Source organism: Nicotiana tomentosiformis, chromosome 12 (genome assembly GCF_000390325.3).
Source record: "Nicotiana tomentosiformis chromosome 12, ASM39032v3, whole genome shotgun sequence".
Classification (NCBI taxonomy): Eukaryota; Viridiplantae; Streptophyta; class Magnoliopsida; order Solanales; family Solanaceae; genus Nicotiana; species Nicotiana tomentosiformis.
Window position 1 is genome coordinate 107459581 of NC_090823.1, and position 19475 is coordinate 107479055.

Consider the following 19475-nt stretch of genomic DNA (forward strand, 5'->3'; position numbering starts at 1 on the left):
TCGGCCTTAAGCAAAATTCGATAGCAACATAAAGAGAACACAATCAAGTACGGGAAAATCCCAACCTTTGTATTACTATGAAAATATACAAAGGACCCCTCACTTTGCTATGAACATAAGTCGTTCATAGCCCACTTCGACCAGCCAAGATCACAAGTCGATCTTGTCACACTAAGACCTGCCCAAATGCCCAGCCTTAGCCCACTTTTGAAATACTCAGAAACCCTCACGTTTCTTTCTTGTTTCCCACTTTACTATGAACACAATTCGTTCACAGTCCACTTCGTCTAAGCAAAGATCACAAGTCGATCTTGCACACTAAGACCTGCCCAATGCCCAGCCTTAGCCCCCGTTTGAAACACTTAGAAACCCTCACGTTTCTCTCTTGTTTCCCACTTGGAAGTCTCACAACAGAACTTCCTTTCGAAGACACTCTTCTTCTTTTGAAGACCCTCTTCTACTTCTTCTCTCTTGAATTCCACACGAAATTCCCACCTATTTATAAGTATAGGTGCTGCCACTGGCAGATCTGAAGGGACAATATTACAAAGGGGCAGTCAATTCTAGTGCTTGTTCCACTTCAAGCACTAAATCAGCACTTTGACCACTTAATGGGGCATTATCCACGAAATGGCCTTCATCAGCATGCATTGTGGAGCACTTGGCCCTGTTTTCTGGAGCACTCAGCTCTTTGGTGGAGTACTGGCCCCACCTTCCACTGAAATCTGCCTTGCACACAGCTTTGCTAATTCTGTCCCAACATTGTAGTTGACATCCCCAACTACTTAGGCTATTTTTTCCACACGAAATGGCATTACATACAAGCATTAAACAGACATAGATACAAGTCATTACAAAAATGCAACGGCCCACTGCTTTGGCATGTGCACTGCATGTGCCCCTTTTGTTGGTCAGCTATTGCACGCCCAAGGCTGGCATTGCGCCCAGCCTTGGCTGATTTTGATATCGCTCCGCGCCAATGTCTTTGTCCGCAACCTGCTGTCCATGATTTTGCCGCACACGCCCGACACTCTTTGTCGCCCGCACATTGCCTTAGCCGCATTCCTGCCTCGTATTTGTCAACACTTGTTTCACCCATGCCATTACTTGTATCTTGTCTCACATAGCTTTGCCTTAGCTATTGAAACCCTTTGCCATTATTCCGTGCCCCCGCAATTTAGCTTAGCTTGTACTTGGCGCTCCCACAATCCGAACTGCCCGTACCTTTGTCTTTGGCGCGCATGCCGCTTCATGCCGCCCAAACTTGTCCGCACTGCCTCGACAAGCCTTTGCCAAACTTGTCTTGCCTGTCCCAAGACTTTGGCCAATACTTGTTCCCCTTGACAATGTTTCTCGTCCATTGTCCCGCATGATCGCTTCGCTCCCGCATAGGCCCATGGCAAGGCCATCATGCCTCAATCCTTGCCACTGTCGCGCCATGTCTGATGACAAAGAATCAGGTCCTAACACCTATCTACGGGCCTAAATTCACTATAAGTTTTATATCTTTATCCCACATCGACGGAACACCGCAATAGAAAGCTCTTTTTAAGGTCCAGCACTTAGACCTGTGTTCACGACCTTACTTGAACAGGATCTGTTTTATAGGCTCGTATCTTGTTGATGCGGCATGATTATTGAACCAGAGCATGATTAATAGCTCGTAGATGATCGTTCTTAGCTCCAATCTTGGTGTTGGGATGGTCTAATAATGGTATGTCTGACATACTCTACAAATCCTTTTTGCTGTGTTTTAGCCTTCTGGTTCGCATGGCTTCTAAGTTCAGAGCTATAATACTCACCACTTTGAATACTTAACCAACTTTTATTTGCGGCTCAAGTTAACAGTTAGCAACCCAAGGTAGCAATAAACGTGTTTACCCTAAAAATCGGATAACAATAAAATTTGTAAGTGATTTTAAAGATATGTGGGTTAATTCAAACAAATTATAAAGTGCGTAACAGATAAGAGACGTAATAAATTGTCAAACCAATCAAGAGGAGTGATCCCGAACTTAGTAACAGCTTAATGAAATATTTGTCTTCGATCCCGGACACACGTTATTGATGAATTGATGAACAAAAGTAAGAACTTTGAATAACAGAGAAAATAAGAATATATTGCATTGATATGTATGTTACAGTGTGTCTAATAAATAATCAGACCCCCCTTTATATAGTAGGGGAGTCTTACCCTAAGTGCAATTCCACAAAAGGTAAAAATCTTTCATTTAACTAATCACCGATTTTCTGCCGATACGTGTCGAGATTCACGCAATGACATCCGGCTGGTCACGGATATCACGGCCTTTTGTTGGTCATGCTCGATTATCTGGTAATGCCCTCCGAGATTTTTGGGATTCGAACCAATCCTGGGGGTTGTGGCCTCGATACTCCTGAGGGCAGACGTTTTGCCCGGACCCCGGCTCGAGGGGCTCCTTGCCTCGATTTCGATCCCTTACAGTCACATCTCTTCCTCCGTTTACTTCATCGAAAACCGAAGCATCCCATGGGCTCGATTTCACCCGTACACAGAACGTTATTTTCATCTATTGTTGATTTATCTAAAAATTTATTGGTTAACAATATGCTTATAAGTTACTATAACTTAAATTTTATTTCTAGCCAGCGATATACAGATATACGTAGAGTATACAAAAAGCAAGGCTTTATACATTATTTCATCTTTCCTTATACCAAAATTCTTTTTACAGTCAGTTCCCTTTTTGAGATTGAATATTCGTCCAGTTTTGATATAAGGACCACTTTGGTTTAAATTTAAGTATTTAGATTATTCTTTGGTTGTATAAATTAATGATCACTACCTTTCTAAATGAAAACAGAGAAGCAGAACTAGTTAGCTCATAAAAATGGCTTTTCTGTACCATAATAAGCCGTTTGTAATCATTAATTAAAACTATTTTATTCATTGATTCAAATTTAACAAGAGAAATAGCTCAAATGAATCAGCTAATATCAGTTTTGACAATTAGCATGGACTAGCCCAGCCAAAAGCGGTGGCCCAGCCCAACTCAACTAAGACGAGATCTTACTCCATCCGTTAAATAACACGGGCTAGTCAGTTTTCGAACAGGTAATTGAAAAATAGCCAGCGTTTACAAAATCATTGAAAAATAGCCACTATTTTGCTGAAACACGGAAAGTTCAAGCAAATATGCTGGATTATGGAGTTCCTGCGTATAAACTTCCAGCATATTATGTTGAAACTCCAGCACATTATGCTGAAATCTCATATGTAAAAAATTCGAACTCCAGCATATTATGCTGAAAATATTTTAGATTTTTAAGGGTATTATTGTTCAGATTTTATCTTTACATGAAAAAGTTGCTAGATTTCGATTACTTTTTAAAATTATGACTATTTTTCAATTACTGTAAATCTAGTTGTTTTTTATTTATTTTTTTCAATCAGATCTAATTCCAATCCAATGACTTTTTCCTATTGATACAAAATAGAATACTTAAAAGTGGCGAACTTTTTGTGTAACATATTATATACAAAACGAGTTTAAAAGAAATTCAGCGCCTATTTAATGCAGTGATTAGTGCAAATATCCCCTATAGCTATGCAATTTCCTCTTCAATTCTACGGAAGATCCTCCCCCAAAATATCCCCTATTCACGCTATAGGCTATGGCAAATCTGTCATTGAAGATCATTGTATAGCTCCAAAACTTGGCAAATTTGCTACAATCAAAAAGCAAACTGTATTCAGATTCAATTGCACAATTAATCGCTATAAATCACACGCATTCTGATATAATTTCGAAGATTGATCGCAAAACAATAGGGATTTAACTTTAGTTTTTAACTTTGATGGCGACAATACAATCATGCTTCATCTCAAAGCTTTAAACCTGAATGCAAATATATTCAGCAAATAATTTGATGCGAGCATTAAAAAAACCTGATATAGTTTTGAAACATTGCAACACAATTAAATTCAAAAGCACCAGGCAAATCCAATCGAGCTGGAACAAAGACTTTTTGATACAGCTTTCATACAATATCGTACCAACTTTCATCGCCTCATTATATATACTTTCATACAACTTCATTTAAACTTTCGTACAAATTTGTTAGGTCAAATGGCCTCGTGGTCACTTAAACTTGCATCAGTTTGTAAACCTGATATATGAACTCTTAGGTTTTCCATTTGAACACCTCTACTTGAGGAAATGACTATTAATAAACCACTTTGTCTTTCTGAATATCTCAGCTTTGGCATCCTTCCCCTTGCAATATGTCATTGCCCAGTCAAGTCCAGCCTCCCACTCTAGCGCTTGCTAATTCAGTCCTTGCCATCTAAGAAGTCACTCCCATATCTCAGCTGCAATATCACATTTGAAAAACATATGGGATATACTTTCATGTGCATTACCACATAAGGGACATGTTTGATTATTTAGTAAAAATCTCTCATTTATATAGTATGTCCTTAGCGTATAGCCTCCCTTATGCTACCAGTCTTACGATGAACTTATTTGCTTTAAAATTCAAAGTACTTCAATCCGAGCTTCCTCAAAGTACTTCTTTGCTTTGAAAATTTTCTGAACCATCCAAGATGCTTGATTACTGTTAGCCTCCCATATTATTCTCCCATTCCCATAGTATGAATGAATCCACTTTACCCATAATTTGTCTTTCTTCCTGTACACATTTCATAGCATCTTGCATATAGATGCCTTGTTCCAGATTACAATATTTAGCAGACTAAGACCCCCAAAAGACAAAGGTAAACATAGTTTGTCTCATGCCAGTAAAGCTTTTTGGGAAATCTCTGTTCCCCCAGTCCATATGAATCTTCTACATATCCTTTCTATCAGCAGCACAACCTTCTTTGGTAGAATAAACATTTGTGCCCAAAAGACTTGTACTAAAAACAAAACACTCTTCAGTAATTAAACCCTTCCAGCATATGATAGGACTTTAGTTGTCCATGAGTTCACTCTTTGCAGCATCTTCTTAAGTAAAGGTTGACATTGGATACTTGAGAGTCGCTTAGTACTAAGGAGCACTCCCAAGTACCTAATACGCAGCTCACCTTTAACAAAGTCCAGGACATCTAATATTTGTTGTTGGATGTCTTGACTAACTCCCTCAAAATATATAGAGCTTCTGCTCAGGTTAGCAACTAATCCAGATGCAAGGGATAACTTTTGAAAGCATTCAAAAACTGCCTTAACAGACTTAAGATCACCCCTAAAAAAAAGGAGCAAATCATTTGCAAATCCCAATTGCACCACTTGAAGTTTTGCACACTTTGGGTGAAACTTGAAACTGTCTGTTTTCTTCATATTCTTTAATAGTCTGCTCAAGTACTCCATAACCAGTACAAACAGGTAAGGGGATAAAGGGTCCTCTTGCCTTAGTCCTCTTTTGTCTTCAGATGGTTCAGACAGCCTACAAATTAATCACAATAGAATATGAGACTGTTGTGACATGGTTCATAATCCATTTAACAAACAGAGCATGAAAGTTTTGTTCAATCAGGATTTTCTCTAAGTACACTCATTCAATTGAATCGTATACTTTTTGTATGTCAACTTTCATCACACACCTGGGAGAAATATTTTTCCTACCATAACCCTTCACTAGATCATAGCTTAGAATCACATTATCAGTGATAACCCTCCCTGGCACAAAAGCCCTTTGACTATTGTCAACCAATTAATCTATTACCTTCTACAATCTATTAGTAATGATCTTCGATATTATTTTATATAGGACATTAAAGCAGGATATAGACCTATACTCTTTGATTGTGGAAGGATTCTTCACTTTAGGAAGTAGTGTAATGGAGGTGCAGTTTATAGGTATATGCATAGTAGAAGTATTGAAATAACTCATTACAGCTATGTCTCCCCCAATCAGATGCCAGACCTTTTTGAAAAAGCATGCATTATATCCATCATTTCCCGGGGATTTTTGATTGCCTATTCCTTGGATTGCTACACTCACCTCCTCTCTTGTAATGGGAGCTATAAGTTGGAGTTGTTGATCTTTGTTCAGAGTGGGACCTTTCCTCATTCCATCTGACTGCACACATAAAAGTTGGCTAGTAGATGTTCCTAGTAGTTGCTTATAATAACTTGTTATTTCATCCTCAATCCCATTGGCATCTTGCTACATCACCATTAGCATTTATAAGGCTTCTGATAGAATTTCGGACAATTTTATTTTTCATACATGCAAAGAAATAGGCAGTGCTAGAATCCCCCAACCTGAGCCATTGTACCCTTGACTTTTACCTTGCAATACTTTCTTGTATGTTAGACCACTTCTCTACTTGTTCTTTAAGCTGCTTCTCTTCCTGGAATAGAGCCTGATGTTGTCTATGATTTCTTATTTGGCCTTGCAGTTCAGACAATTGAGTTCGAGCAACTTTAACTTTTTTATCCACCCCATTATATTCAGTACTATTCGTCTGTTAAAGTCTTCCCTCGTCAAATGAATTAAAAAAAATCAGGTTGGCTTTTCGCCGTGCTCCTTTTTTTCATTTATAGCCACCTTCACTCTTTTTAATTTGCCGCACACATCATACATAGATGCTTCATCATCATTAGCTCCTCATATCTCCTTCATAGTCTTCAAAAATTCTAGATGCTCTACCAGACAATTAAAACACTTGAATGATTTAGCCTTTTTCCTATACCACCCCTCAAAGTTGATACTTATAGGGGAATGATCAGAATAAGCAGGGTCTAAAATAGTGGCTTTATATTGAGGTCATTTATGCATCCAATCAGCATTTACTAAAGCTCTGTCAATTATACTATAAACGTGGTTATTTGTCTAGGTAAAAGATCTGCCCACAATTTTGAGTCCTATCATTCCTGTCGTTTGTAAGAAATTATTGAAGTTCTGTATTTCCACTTTGTGGATTAGGCTTCCATTCCACCTATCCTCAATACTGTTGATGGTATTAAAGTCTCCAATAGCAATATATGGTTCATATTATGCACTATAAATTATTTTCAATTCACTCTATAACTCTCTTCTATCTTGTATAGTATGTAAGCCATATACAGAAAAGAAATCAAACTTAATATTGTCAAAAAAGACATTTATTATTCCATAGATACATTGGCTACTTGCACTCAAGGTATTGAAATGACATTGCTTTTGGTCCCAAATCACCCAAATTATGCCTTTCCCATCAGCTTGGTAGCTGCAACTACTTCCCCAACCTACAACAATCTTCTTTATAATTTGTGGAGCTAAAGGTTCCTTAACTCTGTGTTCAATAATAGCTAGAAACCTACTTTATTCTCTATGATAGACCTCTTTGCCTCTTTCTGCGTATATATCTTATTGAGCCCCCTGATATTCCATGTGACTAGCTTCATATTGTCATATGTTGAGGTAGTACTCCCCCTTCCTTCCTTTGTATCTCATAATCTTTCTCTTGGCCAACAAAAAATTGTCTAAGGTTTTGGTTAGTACCAACATCTATTGGACCAAACACATTGGTGGTGATAACTTTGTTATGCATAACAGTCTGGTTGTTTCTTAATGTTGAATTTCCTCTAGCTGCAGTCCATTCAACCTCCTGATTGTGCATATGCACAGAATGTTGTACACTTTCATTCTCCCCAACTTTTTGCTCCTCTATTGTCTTCTTAATGGGCTGTTGTTGCATTTGCATCTCCTTTTGGGTTTCAGCAGGTTTCATATTTGCATGTTATTGCACCTGGATACCCATATTGACCCCTTCCCATGTTGTAGAGGTTGCCTTTGAATCCATACTGGTTTCATGGTCTTAGGCTTTTGTACTTGCATCTTCTCCTTCAAGGGTCGTTCCAATCTCATGTGTGTCTCCTCAACTTAGCAGATATGCCCAATTTTAGACAAGTTAAGCAATATTTCGGCTTCCAGTCATACTCTACTACTTGCTCGAAGTATCTCCCATTTGGCTCTTAGAGTCTTATGCTAGTAGGCAGTTCCCTAGTGACATTCATTTCCACCAAAATTCTAGCATAAGAAATCCTATATATGCTAGTGGTGCACTCATTAGCATAGATAGGTTTGCCAATTCCACTACCTATCTTGCTTGATGTAACATTTTCCCAGTAACTTAGAGGCAAATCTGGCAACCGAACCCACAGAAGGATAGTACTTAGCACCTCTTTGTCCAGATCAAAATTACCAGACCAGGGTTTAACAATTAGTGGTATGTTATTGATCGTATATGGACTAGAATATAGGACTACATCTCGATCTTCCATACAAGTAAACCGTACCACAAAACAGTCATTATTATGATAGTATACCTTTGGTTTTGCCGCAAAATTCCAGTATGTAGCAATGAACCTTTCAACAGTACCAATTGAGGGAGAATCGCCCACTACGTATAGGATTATTGCATGCCTCCACTTTACCGCCTCAATTTCAATCTCATTTTGCTGCAATTCAACCATCTTTTCTCCATCCACCATAATCGGGGGGGCTATACGACAGATTCATGCCTCGAGCAGCTAGTTTGTTACCCGTATACAAGCTAGCCCAACTTTTCTACTCATTTTGGGGTAAATCAAGCTTCATATGTGCTGGCGGAGCTTCTTTCTTGCATTTCCCTTTGCTCTTACTCAGAATTGTGGTTTTAGGGCTCTAAGTAAGAAGCATATGGGTTGTCATCTGGTTCTGCACGTTCATAGTCGAGCTCACTGGTGTGATTAAGTTCAAATTTGGGCCATTGGAGCTACTTTTCGGTTGCGAATTATTTGTCATCCCTATTGGAGAGATGCAATCTGCCACCAATTTCATCTTCTCCGTCGTTTGTATCGTCGTACTCTTCTTCGCCCTGCCTCTAGGCATTTTTCGACGAAGGCGTAGGATAAAGTCTTGTAACTGCTCTTTCAATTCCTTCAACTCTGGCGGGGCCATACGGTATGGTGGAATAGAAATGGGTTGAATGCCCGGAGCCAAATCAATACAGAAGTCAATATCTCTGTCGGGTGGCATCCTCAGCAAATCTGCAGGAAATACTTCTAGAAATTCACGAACAACTGGTACTGAGTCTATAGAAGGAACATCCGCACTGGGATCGCGAATATAAGCCAAATAGGCTAGACGCCCTTTCTCTATCATACGCTGAGCTTTCATATAAGAAATAACCCTGCTGGCAGAATGACTAGGAGTTCCTTTCCACTCTACCCAAGGTAACCCCGGCATAACTAGGGTCACTGTCTTGGCATGACAATCCAATATAGAATGATAAAGGGATAACCAATCCATACCCAAGATGATATCAAAATCTACCATATCAAGAAGTAGAAGATCCAAACTAGTCTCCAGATTACCAATAGTAATCACACACGAATGATAGACATGATCTACTATAACAGAGTCTCCCACCGATGTAGATACACACACAGAAGCACTCAGAGAATCATAAGGCATAACCAAATATGAAGCAAAATAGGAGGACACATAGGAATAAGTAGATCCTGGATCAAATAGAACTGAAGCATCTCTATGACAAACTGGAATAATACCTTTGATCACAGCATCAGATGACTCGGCCTCAGGCCTAGCTAGAAAAGCATAGAATCGGGGCTGAGCCCCACCACTCTGAACTGCGTCCCTAGGGTGGCCTCTAACTGGTTGGCCTCCACCTCTAACGGTCTGACCTCCACCTCTAATGGCCTGACCTCCACCTCTAGCTGCCTAACCCCTACCTCTAGTTGGCTGAGCAGGCGGTGAAGCAACCGGTGCCGGTATGATGGCACGAGAATCTTGCTGATATCTGTTACTCGTCAATCTAGGGCAATATCTCCTGATGTGACTAATGTTCCCACACTCATAACACCCATCCTGATGTCGTGGCTGCTGAAGCTGAAGCTAACCCAAATGAGCCGGATAACCACCATAGTAACTCTGGAGTGGCGGTGCACTAATAGGAGCTGAATGTGCACTAAATGTTGGTTGTCCATAGTAAGTCATAATAGGACCGTGACTCCTTGAAGCACCGGGGGATGCATGAAGTGTTGAATGAAACGGTCTGGGAGAACGACCCCTAACAAAATTACCCCTGCCTCCAGACGAGGCACCACTGAAACCATATAACTGACGAGGCCTCTTATCTGACCTCTGCCCTCTCTCCTATGCAAGAACCATCTCGATCCTTCTTGCGACATTAGCAGCTGCCTGAAAAGAAATCTCACTTCCGGTCTCCTTGGCCATCTGAAGTCTAATAGGGTGAGTGAGTCCCTCAATAAACCTCCTCACTCTCTCTCCCTCCGTAGGTAGTAAAAGGAGAGCATGACGGGACAAATCCATAAAACGGGACTCATACTGAGTAACAGTCATACTGCCCTGCTGTAGATGCTCAAATTGCTTGCGAAATTCCTTTCTCAGTGTGATAGGGAGGAACTTCTCCAGAAATAGCTGAGTGAATTGCTCCCAGGTAAGTGTAGGCGATCCGACAGGTCGGGTCAATGTATAATCTCTCCACCACCTCTTGGGGAACCCGTCATCTGAAATACAGCAAAATCAACCCCATTGGTCTTAACTATACCCATGTTTCGCAGCACCTCATGGCAGCGTTCAAGATAATTATGTGGGTCCTCGGAAGGTGTAACACTGAAGTGAACTGTAAAGAGCTTAGTAAACTTATCCAGTCACAATAAGGCCTCAAAAGACATGGCGGGCCTATCACCGGTCTGTGCCGCAACAACTGGCTGAACTACCCTAACTGGTGGGGCTGCTGGAGCCTGATTCTGGGGAGCCATCTACTCCGGAGCGGGAGTAGTGGGAGTTTGTGCTCCTCTCCCAACCTGTGAGACTGCTGGTACAAATGAAAATGTACCATTCTGGGCCACGCCCTCCATAAGACTTACCAAACGGATTAGAGCATCCTGAAGTACTGGAGTGTCTATGAATCCTTTCGGGACCTGAACTGGTCTAGCTGGTACATTCTGAACTGGAACCTCCTCCTAAAGGTCTACCTGAGGTTCTACAACAGGTGTAGTTGCTCGAGCTCTGGACTGAGCTCTACATCGGCCTCTGCCTCGGCCTCTAGCACGACCTCGTCCTCGACCTCTACCCCTGGCCATAGTTGCCACCGAGGGTCCTGGTCCCTATCCATCGGTAGAGGTATTACATGTTCTCACCATCTGCGAGAGAATAATAGTAGAATGGTTCAATTATCGATGATAGAATAAAATCACACGGCAGAATAAGAAAGAAGTGATATTATTTCTAAACTTCATAGCCTCTGAGAGATAAGTACAGACGTCTCCGTATCGATACTTCATACTCTACTAAGCTTGCTCGTGACTCGTGAGACCTATGTAACCTAGTGCTATGATACCAACTGTCACGACCCGAAATTCCCATCTTCGGACCGTAATAACGCCTAACATTTCACTTGCTAGGCAAGCCAACGTTAGAATAATATTATCCATTTTAAAATAATTTTTAAATTTATTAATAACAAAGGAAAAAATGCGGAAGTAAGGTCTGAAATATAGTAAATAATCCATAAGAACAACGGTGTCTAAATACCATCCCAGAATTAGGGTCACAAGTGCACGAGCTTCTAGAATAATACCAGTAAGGGCCTGAATAAAATAAAGTTGTCTAGAAATAAATACACAGCAAAAGTAAAGTAGATGGGAACTTCAAAACTGCGGACGTCGTGCAGTTATACCTCAAGTCCCCTCTGAGTAGCTGAAATTCGAGCAAGTCTATGGTGCGCCGCTGGAACCAACTCCGAAATCTGCACAAGAAGTGCAGAGTGTAGTATCAATACGACTGACCCCATGTACTGGTAAGTGCTGACCCTAACCTCGATGAAGTAGTGACGAGGCTAAGGCGGGTCACTTACATTAACCTGTACGCAATATTAGTAATAACAAATAATAGAAATAAATCGGGTAACTCATTTATAATAATTGAAGCCAACTCAGCAGTCATAACTAATTATCATTTCCAATCAATTATGTTGCAGCGTGCAACCCGCTCTCACAATATATTCACATTCAATTCTGTTGCAACGTGCAACTCGCTCTCACAATATATTCATTTTCAACCCTCTCATATAATTATTTTTAATCAAGTATATATATTGACTTTTAAATAAGTTTATTGCGGCGTGCAATCCGATCCCCCAAATATTAACTTTTAATAAGTCTGTTGCGGCGTGCAACCCGATCCTCCAATATGAACTTTTTAATAAGTCTGTTGCGGCGTGCAACCCGATCCTCCAATGTATCAATTTCAATCAATTCTGTTGCGGCGTGCAATCCGATCCTCCAATATATCCATTTACCAATTCTTATAGAAGAAATTTCCCCAATAAATACAACAATTAATATAAAATTATAAGACAACAAGCATACAATAATTATAATTTAATTATGAAACAAACAATGACAAATAGCAAATTATTATGGAAATCAGGGAGAAAATAGGCAGTTTAATATTTAATATGTTAAATGTCAAATAACAATTAAGACACATAATTCAAATAGCATGTAACAATTAATGCAGGAATTCGAGAATTAATATTTGACAGAGAATAGGAGAGAAATAATTATTATTATAATTAATTCATGATTTAAAACGATTTAAGATTTTTTTCAAGTAATTATGCAAACAATTAATTTGACGACGTATAGACACTCGTCACCTCGCCTATACGTCGTTTACATGCATTTCACATAACAAATAGATTAAGGGTTCTATTTTCTCAAGTCAAGGTTAACCACGACACTTACCTCGCTTTGCAAATTCCAATCAATTACTCAACTATAGCTTTTTCTTTTAAATTTATCTCCAAAAGCTTCAAATCTACTCATAAACAATTCAATATACTCAATACGAATCATAGGAATTAATTTCATATGAATTTACTAATTTTTCGGATAAAAATTTGAAATTCATTAAAATATTCGACAGTGGGACACACGTCTCAAATCCCGAAAAAACTCACGAAATCCGAATACCCGTTCCGCTACGAATTCAACCATATAAAAATTATCTAATTCCGATGTCAAATGGACCTTCAAATCTAAATTTTTCGTTTTTAAAAGATTTTATAAAAATTCTAATTTCTTCCATCTAAATCCGAAATAAATGATGAATATAGACATGGATTCATGAAATATAATCATTGTGGGATAAGAAACACTTACCCAATTTGAACCTTTGAAAAACTCCGTCAAATCATCCAAAAATCGAGGTTTAAAAGTCTAAACAAAATGAAGAAAAATGGCCATTTTTGACCCCTAAATGTTCTCACAATTTCACTTCTGCGACGAAATGGCCGCATCTGCAGCGTCGCTTTTACGACTGAAAATGTCGCCTATGCGCTGCCTTCCGCTTCTGCGAACAAAATGTCCGTTTTTGCGGACTCTTGCCCAGCCCCCTTATTTCCGCTTCTGCGATGGGCTTCACGCTTTTGCGGAGCCGCTTCTGCGGCCAAGGCTTCGCAGAAGCGAAGGCACCAGAAGCAGCAAAATTTCAGATTTTGCTTAAGTCCAATTTTTATTCCGATTTTGATTCGAATCACACTCGGGGTACTCGGGACCCCGTCCGAATGTACCAATAAGTCCCATAATATAATACGGACTTACTTCGGGTTTCAATTCACGTCAAACAACATCAAAATTACAATTTACACCTCGAGTCGAATTTTTAAGTTTTAAACTTTTCAATTTGCAAATCTCGTGCGAAAACATATTAAATGAATCCGGAATGACTTCAAATTTGGCACATAAGTCATAAATGACATAATGGAGCTATTCAAATTTTCAGAATCAGATTCCGGCTCCAATATGAAAAAGTCGACCCCGTGGTCAAACTTGAAAATCTTTAGCCTTTAAATTACTAGTTTCCGTTAAATGGTCATAACTTTAGTTAGGGACCTCCAAATTAAATTTCGAGCATACGCCCAAGTCCCAAATCACGATACAGAGCTATCGGAACTGTCAAAATATTGATCCGGGTTCATTTACTCAAAATATTGACCAAAGTCAACTCAGTTGAGTTTTAAGGCTCTATTTCACATTTTAATCCATTTTTTACATAAAAACTTTCCGGAAAAAAAAAAGAGGAACTGAAACTCTGAAGAATGCTCTATTTTTTATGTTTAGCATCTGATAAATCTTCTCATTAATTGGATTGATAATGTTATGTGTTAAAATTGATTTAGGTGAGTTATATTAGGAGTGTATCCCGTTAAATTAGTAGTTTTTCGTTATTAAACAACTGAAGAGACTTATTAATACGTTGTATTCATGAATACATGTGAATACAGCGGCTGACAGCTGGACTGCCCAGTTTTTTAGCCGATTTTTGCTACTGTATTCATGAATACAATAGCTCGAATACACCGAATACATTACCATAACAACTGAAAGATAGTTACGGAAAGTAATTATGTAAATGATAGCTATAGAAAATTAATAGCCACTAAACAATACTCATTTCTGAAAATTCCTTTATAATAAAAAAGTACTTGGCCCCATTTATGCTTTACTCGAATATTAAAGGTCAACGGGTGGTATATCTATCACCAATTTATACCATGTTTACACTTATGACTTTTTATCACAAACTTATTACCAATTTACTTATTTTGCCATGTCTATATGCAATACATAGACGTTTTTACTCTTTTCTTTTTAACATGCAATTAACAGATGAGTAGTAATGACCATATTGGAATCGAGAAAACTACTATACATTTTTTTTTATTTTTAAGGTTCAAACCTAAAATTTTTGTTAATGATGAAAATATCCTATTAATCCCACCATAATCATTAATGGTATTTCGAAACTACAAATAATAAAGGGGAAAAAACATAATTAGGCAATATTCAAGAAAAAATTTTAGAATCCTAGCAGAAATTAGTAATTAACAAACTAGCATCTAATTAATTATAGTCCTGACCAAAACATATAATGCTGGACCAAAAATCAAGTTTTCACGCGTGTGAACGGATTCTAATCAAACAAAGGACCGAAAATCAGTCCTATTAATTACCTAAAATTAGTCCTATTAATACTCATCTCTACCAAAACGTTTGATCAGATTATACAACCCATTTAATTACCTTCAACACACATCTCTCTTCTAGCATTAATGTCACAACCAAAGAGCATATATGTACGAATCCTCCAAAGGAAAGTAGCATTTATTTTAATTTTTTAGTTGTTATTTTCGTATAGAGTAATAAAAATATAATTAGATTAATGAAACATTATAAGTATTTTATGGATATGTAAACTTAAAGTTATTTTCATAGTAAATGTGTTTGTTTCAATATCCTAATAGTATATTTATACACCTATATGTTACTGTTTGTACGTAATGTATACCAAATATATATTTAAAATATATCACATATACGGAGTATATATTTCAAATGTCAAATATATATAAACTATATATTGATCTCATCAGGTATATATAATTATATATTAAATATACATAATACATATATTGAATATGTATATTTGTTTATATGTTATGTATACAAAATTATACGTTGCATTGACATAAAACTAGTTCGGTATAGGCAAATATACATAATATATTCATTACATATGTGTAATATTTAAAATTACATTATAAAAAAAATACCACATATATATATATATATACACCTTCGAACATGGAATAAAAATGTGAATTTACTTAGACTGTGTTTGATATAATAATAAAAAAGGGGATTCTAAGAGCGAAAACTTTCATAAAATGGTAAGTATAGATTAATGACGGGAGAAAAATATGGATAAATTAATATGGTTCAAAATTAATTCCTTAAATTGTGGACTATGTTTAAAACTTTGAAGAGTACTAAACGTACATGATTTTAAAAAAATGATGTAATTGTAAATGAATGTGTTCTTTTTGGAATAAAACAAAAGTAATGATCTTTATTTAAATATTATTTAATAAATAACTGACAATATAAAAAACTCAATAAAAAATAAAGTAATGCATTAGTCTCATTCAAAGCTAATATTTTTAGCCGCACCAAAATATCGGGACTAGTTTATATCAAGCCCAAATCAAATAGGGCTGGCGGCCAACGGGTCCAGAGCACCAACCCCACGGCCCACACGAACCACTCTTTTTCTGTCTGTTTCTCTTCTATTTACTGTTTTCCCCTTTTTCTTTTCTTTTTTTCCGTTCTTTTAATATCTGTATTTTAAAACTAAAAAAAGCAACGTGAAATTTTTCTATAGAAGGACAATTTGTGTTTCAATTAAATAAGTTGACCATTGAATAATGTTGTAAGTTACCAGTACCTAATCATTATAAGAGTATCAAAATTGCTAATTTCAATTAGTTTTAAATAGGCATAATAGCTTAATAAATAGTATTTGTATTTATACCGATGTGACATCCTAGCCTCTTTAATCCTGTATACAGTTAAAACCGAGCCCACCCGATTTTACTATTTGACCGAGACCGGGAGTTTGCATCGAAGGATGACCTCGTAACGGAATAGGCCATATCACGAGGGTAAGGTACCGAGTTCAGAACCGAGGTACCTATTGTCGCGCCCCTTTTTTTTTCTCTTCTCGCGAAAAGCGGGCTTCGACGTTGTGACAACTCCTTTTTAGAATGGGAGATAGAGTGCTAAAGGAGAAGAGTTGCCACCTAACGATTTTTTAAGGTGTGTTAGGGCACCTATTATGCAAATAACTCTGTTTGACCATTCAATGTCACCAAAGATCGGGTAAGGGCTCAAGTTACCTCAAAGAGAAGGTGTTAGGCACTCCTTGAGGTCCACAACTGTAGGTCCCGGCCGAACTTAAGATTATGTGGATTATGATTAAGCTAGGTGATCAAATAAACAAAGGGAGTTCAGAAGTCATAGAACTTTATTACAACATGATTAATACAGATCTTAGTGCGAACATGGGGATACAACTATTTAGATCTAATAACAACATATAAAGAGGAAGGGGGAAGGGATCCTAAGTTTTTTAGCCTAAAGGATCACCCCGTGCAACATAAATAATACTTCATAACTCCCTCAAGATGGGGTGTTACTCATATTATTCAGCGGGCACAGACTATCATCTCCTGCTACCTGATTACTATGTTAAAGTTGTTACCTAAAGCGCACTAATTCAATTATAAGTCGTACCTGATGCGTGCACTATCCATCCCATACCTATGGTCCAGGAGGTATTGGACCTCTATTTTGGGTGGTTCTAAACCTCACTTAGACTGCTCAAAAATGTTAAAACTGAGTGACATACAAAAATACATTGGACTTCAAATATGGAAATTTAAGGCTCAAGTTTGCCTCCACACTTAAACAACAAATGCACGCGAAACAGGTTTTTCATGTTAGGCAATTCAGAATTAAGGAACTTAACTCCCTATAGGCAAGATTTCTAGGTGACCGGTATCAAGGCATGCAAGCAGATTCAGGAACCAGCAAGATTCATAGACAGGATTGCATAAGTTATTACACACTAGTTATTGAGAAGGCAAATTCTTCAATTACTAGCCCTATAATTGTTGCGCCTAGGTGAGTTATGTGATAGAGGGAGTAGAAATTCAGAATTACTCATACACTTGATAATGGCTAAGTGAGTGGTGAACAGAGTTTAAAGGGCATCATTACCAGTTATTAAGGCGAGCAGTGACGTCCTATAGGCACGATTTCTGACGATTAACAATTGAGGAGTCTGATTTTATTGTTAGAACTTATAGACAGATTTCTCTAGGTGAAATATGCAATACCATAACAAATGATATGATTAGAGTCCTATAGGCATGATCTCTAGTAATGCGAATTAACAGAAAATTCAACAATATTTCCTACGGGCAGGTTCTCTAATCAACATATAGCTACAAAGATATTGAGACATTTGAGTTCAGGCTTTACTAATAAACAAGTAGTGCAAGTATGTGTGTTTCCCTAATGGCATACTTTCTACAGTGTACATAGAGAATGGACAACATAAGGCAAAGCATCATTCAATCCTATAGACATGTTTTCTATCCATCATACGTTAATATTAGAATCTACCCCATCCCCTTTTACTAACACCCCAGTCGTTTATACAAAGATTATTATTACATACCCAAATTAATAATAAAGTAGTAATATTACATGGCAATAGACAGGCCTATAGCATGCCCAAATAGAATAACTAAATACCTAGCCTTATTGGGCCATCAAAACTTCTAGCAGCAGACTTAGACCTTAACAAAGAACCACACGATCACAGGTCCATAGGGGAGTTCAGACCCCTTTCAATAAGCCATAACACCAAATATTGCATCACTTGGAGCAACCAACATAGAATACAGTACATGATAGGGAAGTACAGCATTAGGGATAGTTTGGAGGTTAAGAGGAGTGACTAGGGCCGAGCCCCTAGTGCTTCAGAGTTCACAAGGGCCTAAATTGGACCCTGAGCAGTGCTCGTACTAGGGATTCAGAATACCAAAGCAACAAGTAAAGAGAATGGACAGAAATTCCTAGAGTGATCATACAGCATAACTGGTCAGGTAGACCAGCAAAATTCAGCAAAGTTCAGTAGCAAAGCATCACATAGACAAACATCATAGAAAAAGGAAAACAAGTTTGCTAACATACCTAGATTGCACTAGTTGACATTTAAGGACCTAAATTAAGTCAAGTCTAACCTAAGGCCATATCAATACTTCGACAAAATGGAGGTATACATATATCGATTATCACAGAAAGGAGAAAGTAGCAAGTGAACCAAGGCATACTGAAAAAGCATGTTAACCTAGGAGCAAGGTCCTAGTCAGTTGAAATAGAATGTTTGCCTTTAGAAAATCAGGGTAGCATGACACAAGTTTAAAATAGATTTTTGGGCAGTATTACAAAAAAACACTCAAACATACACAAGACTTAGTAAAAGTTCATTCAAGTAAAAGTTAGGGCATTATCTAAATACAATAGGCATAATCAATATACAACCACAATATTGAAGTTCAAAATTAACATGTAAAGATGTTACAGGGTGCAGAACTAGTCTTAGGAGATAGGGAATTGTAGAGTACAAATCATAGTGAGTCATGACATGAATAGTACACTACTCTCATGCGTCAATTAACACAGAATGACATCAAGTTAAACACCATCATACTTGAACCAAAATTCAGATACATGTGGAGAAAGAAGGGAAGAAAGCAAATATTATGAGGGTTTAAACACTAACCAATAGCAGAATTAAAAGAGTGCAGAGTGTAATAGCAAAAATCCAAAATCCCCGATGCTTCAGAGTTCGCAAGAACCTCGAAAATGAGCTCCGAGCAGTGCTTGCACCAGAGGAGGTTATTCAATAATTTCACAGTGTTTTAGGGTAACAATGAGTAAGTGAGAGAGTAGTGAAAAACAGTAGCCAAAATTAGGGTTCAGAAATCTCTCCCTTAAGGGGTTTATATAGTGTAGAAATGAACCAAGTAAACACGAAAAACAAATTATTCAAATACAAATAAGGAA

At 37.8% G+C, this 19475-nt stretch overlaps 1 protein-coding gene and 1 pseudogene across 1 annotated transcript; one reads left to right on the plus strand and one right to left on the minus strand.

The window, feature by feature from the left end:
- Positions 1–1576: 1576 nt before the first annotated feature.
- On the plus strand, positions 1577–1721 carry LOC117275983 (small nucleolar RNA U3; annotated as a pseudogene).
- Positions 1722–7940: 6219 nt separating this feature from the next.
- LOC104093030 (uncharacterized) lies at positions 7941–8459 on the minus strand. The gene has a single exon (XM_009598738.1). The coding sequence runs from the start codon at positions 8457–8459 to the stop codon at positions 7941–7943; it is 519 nt and encodes a 172-aa protein (XP_009597033.1).
- Between the last annotated feature and the right edge of the window lie 11016 nt (positions 8460–19475).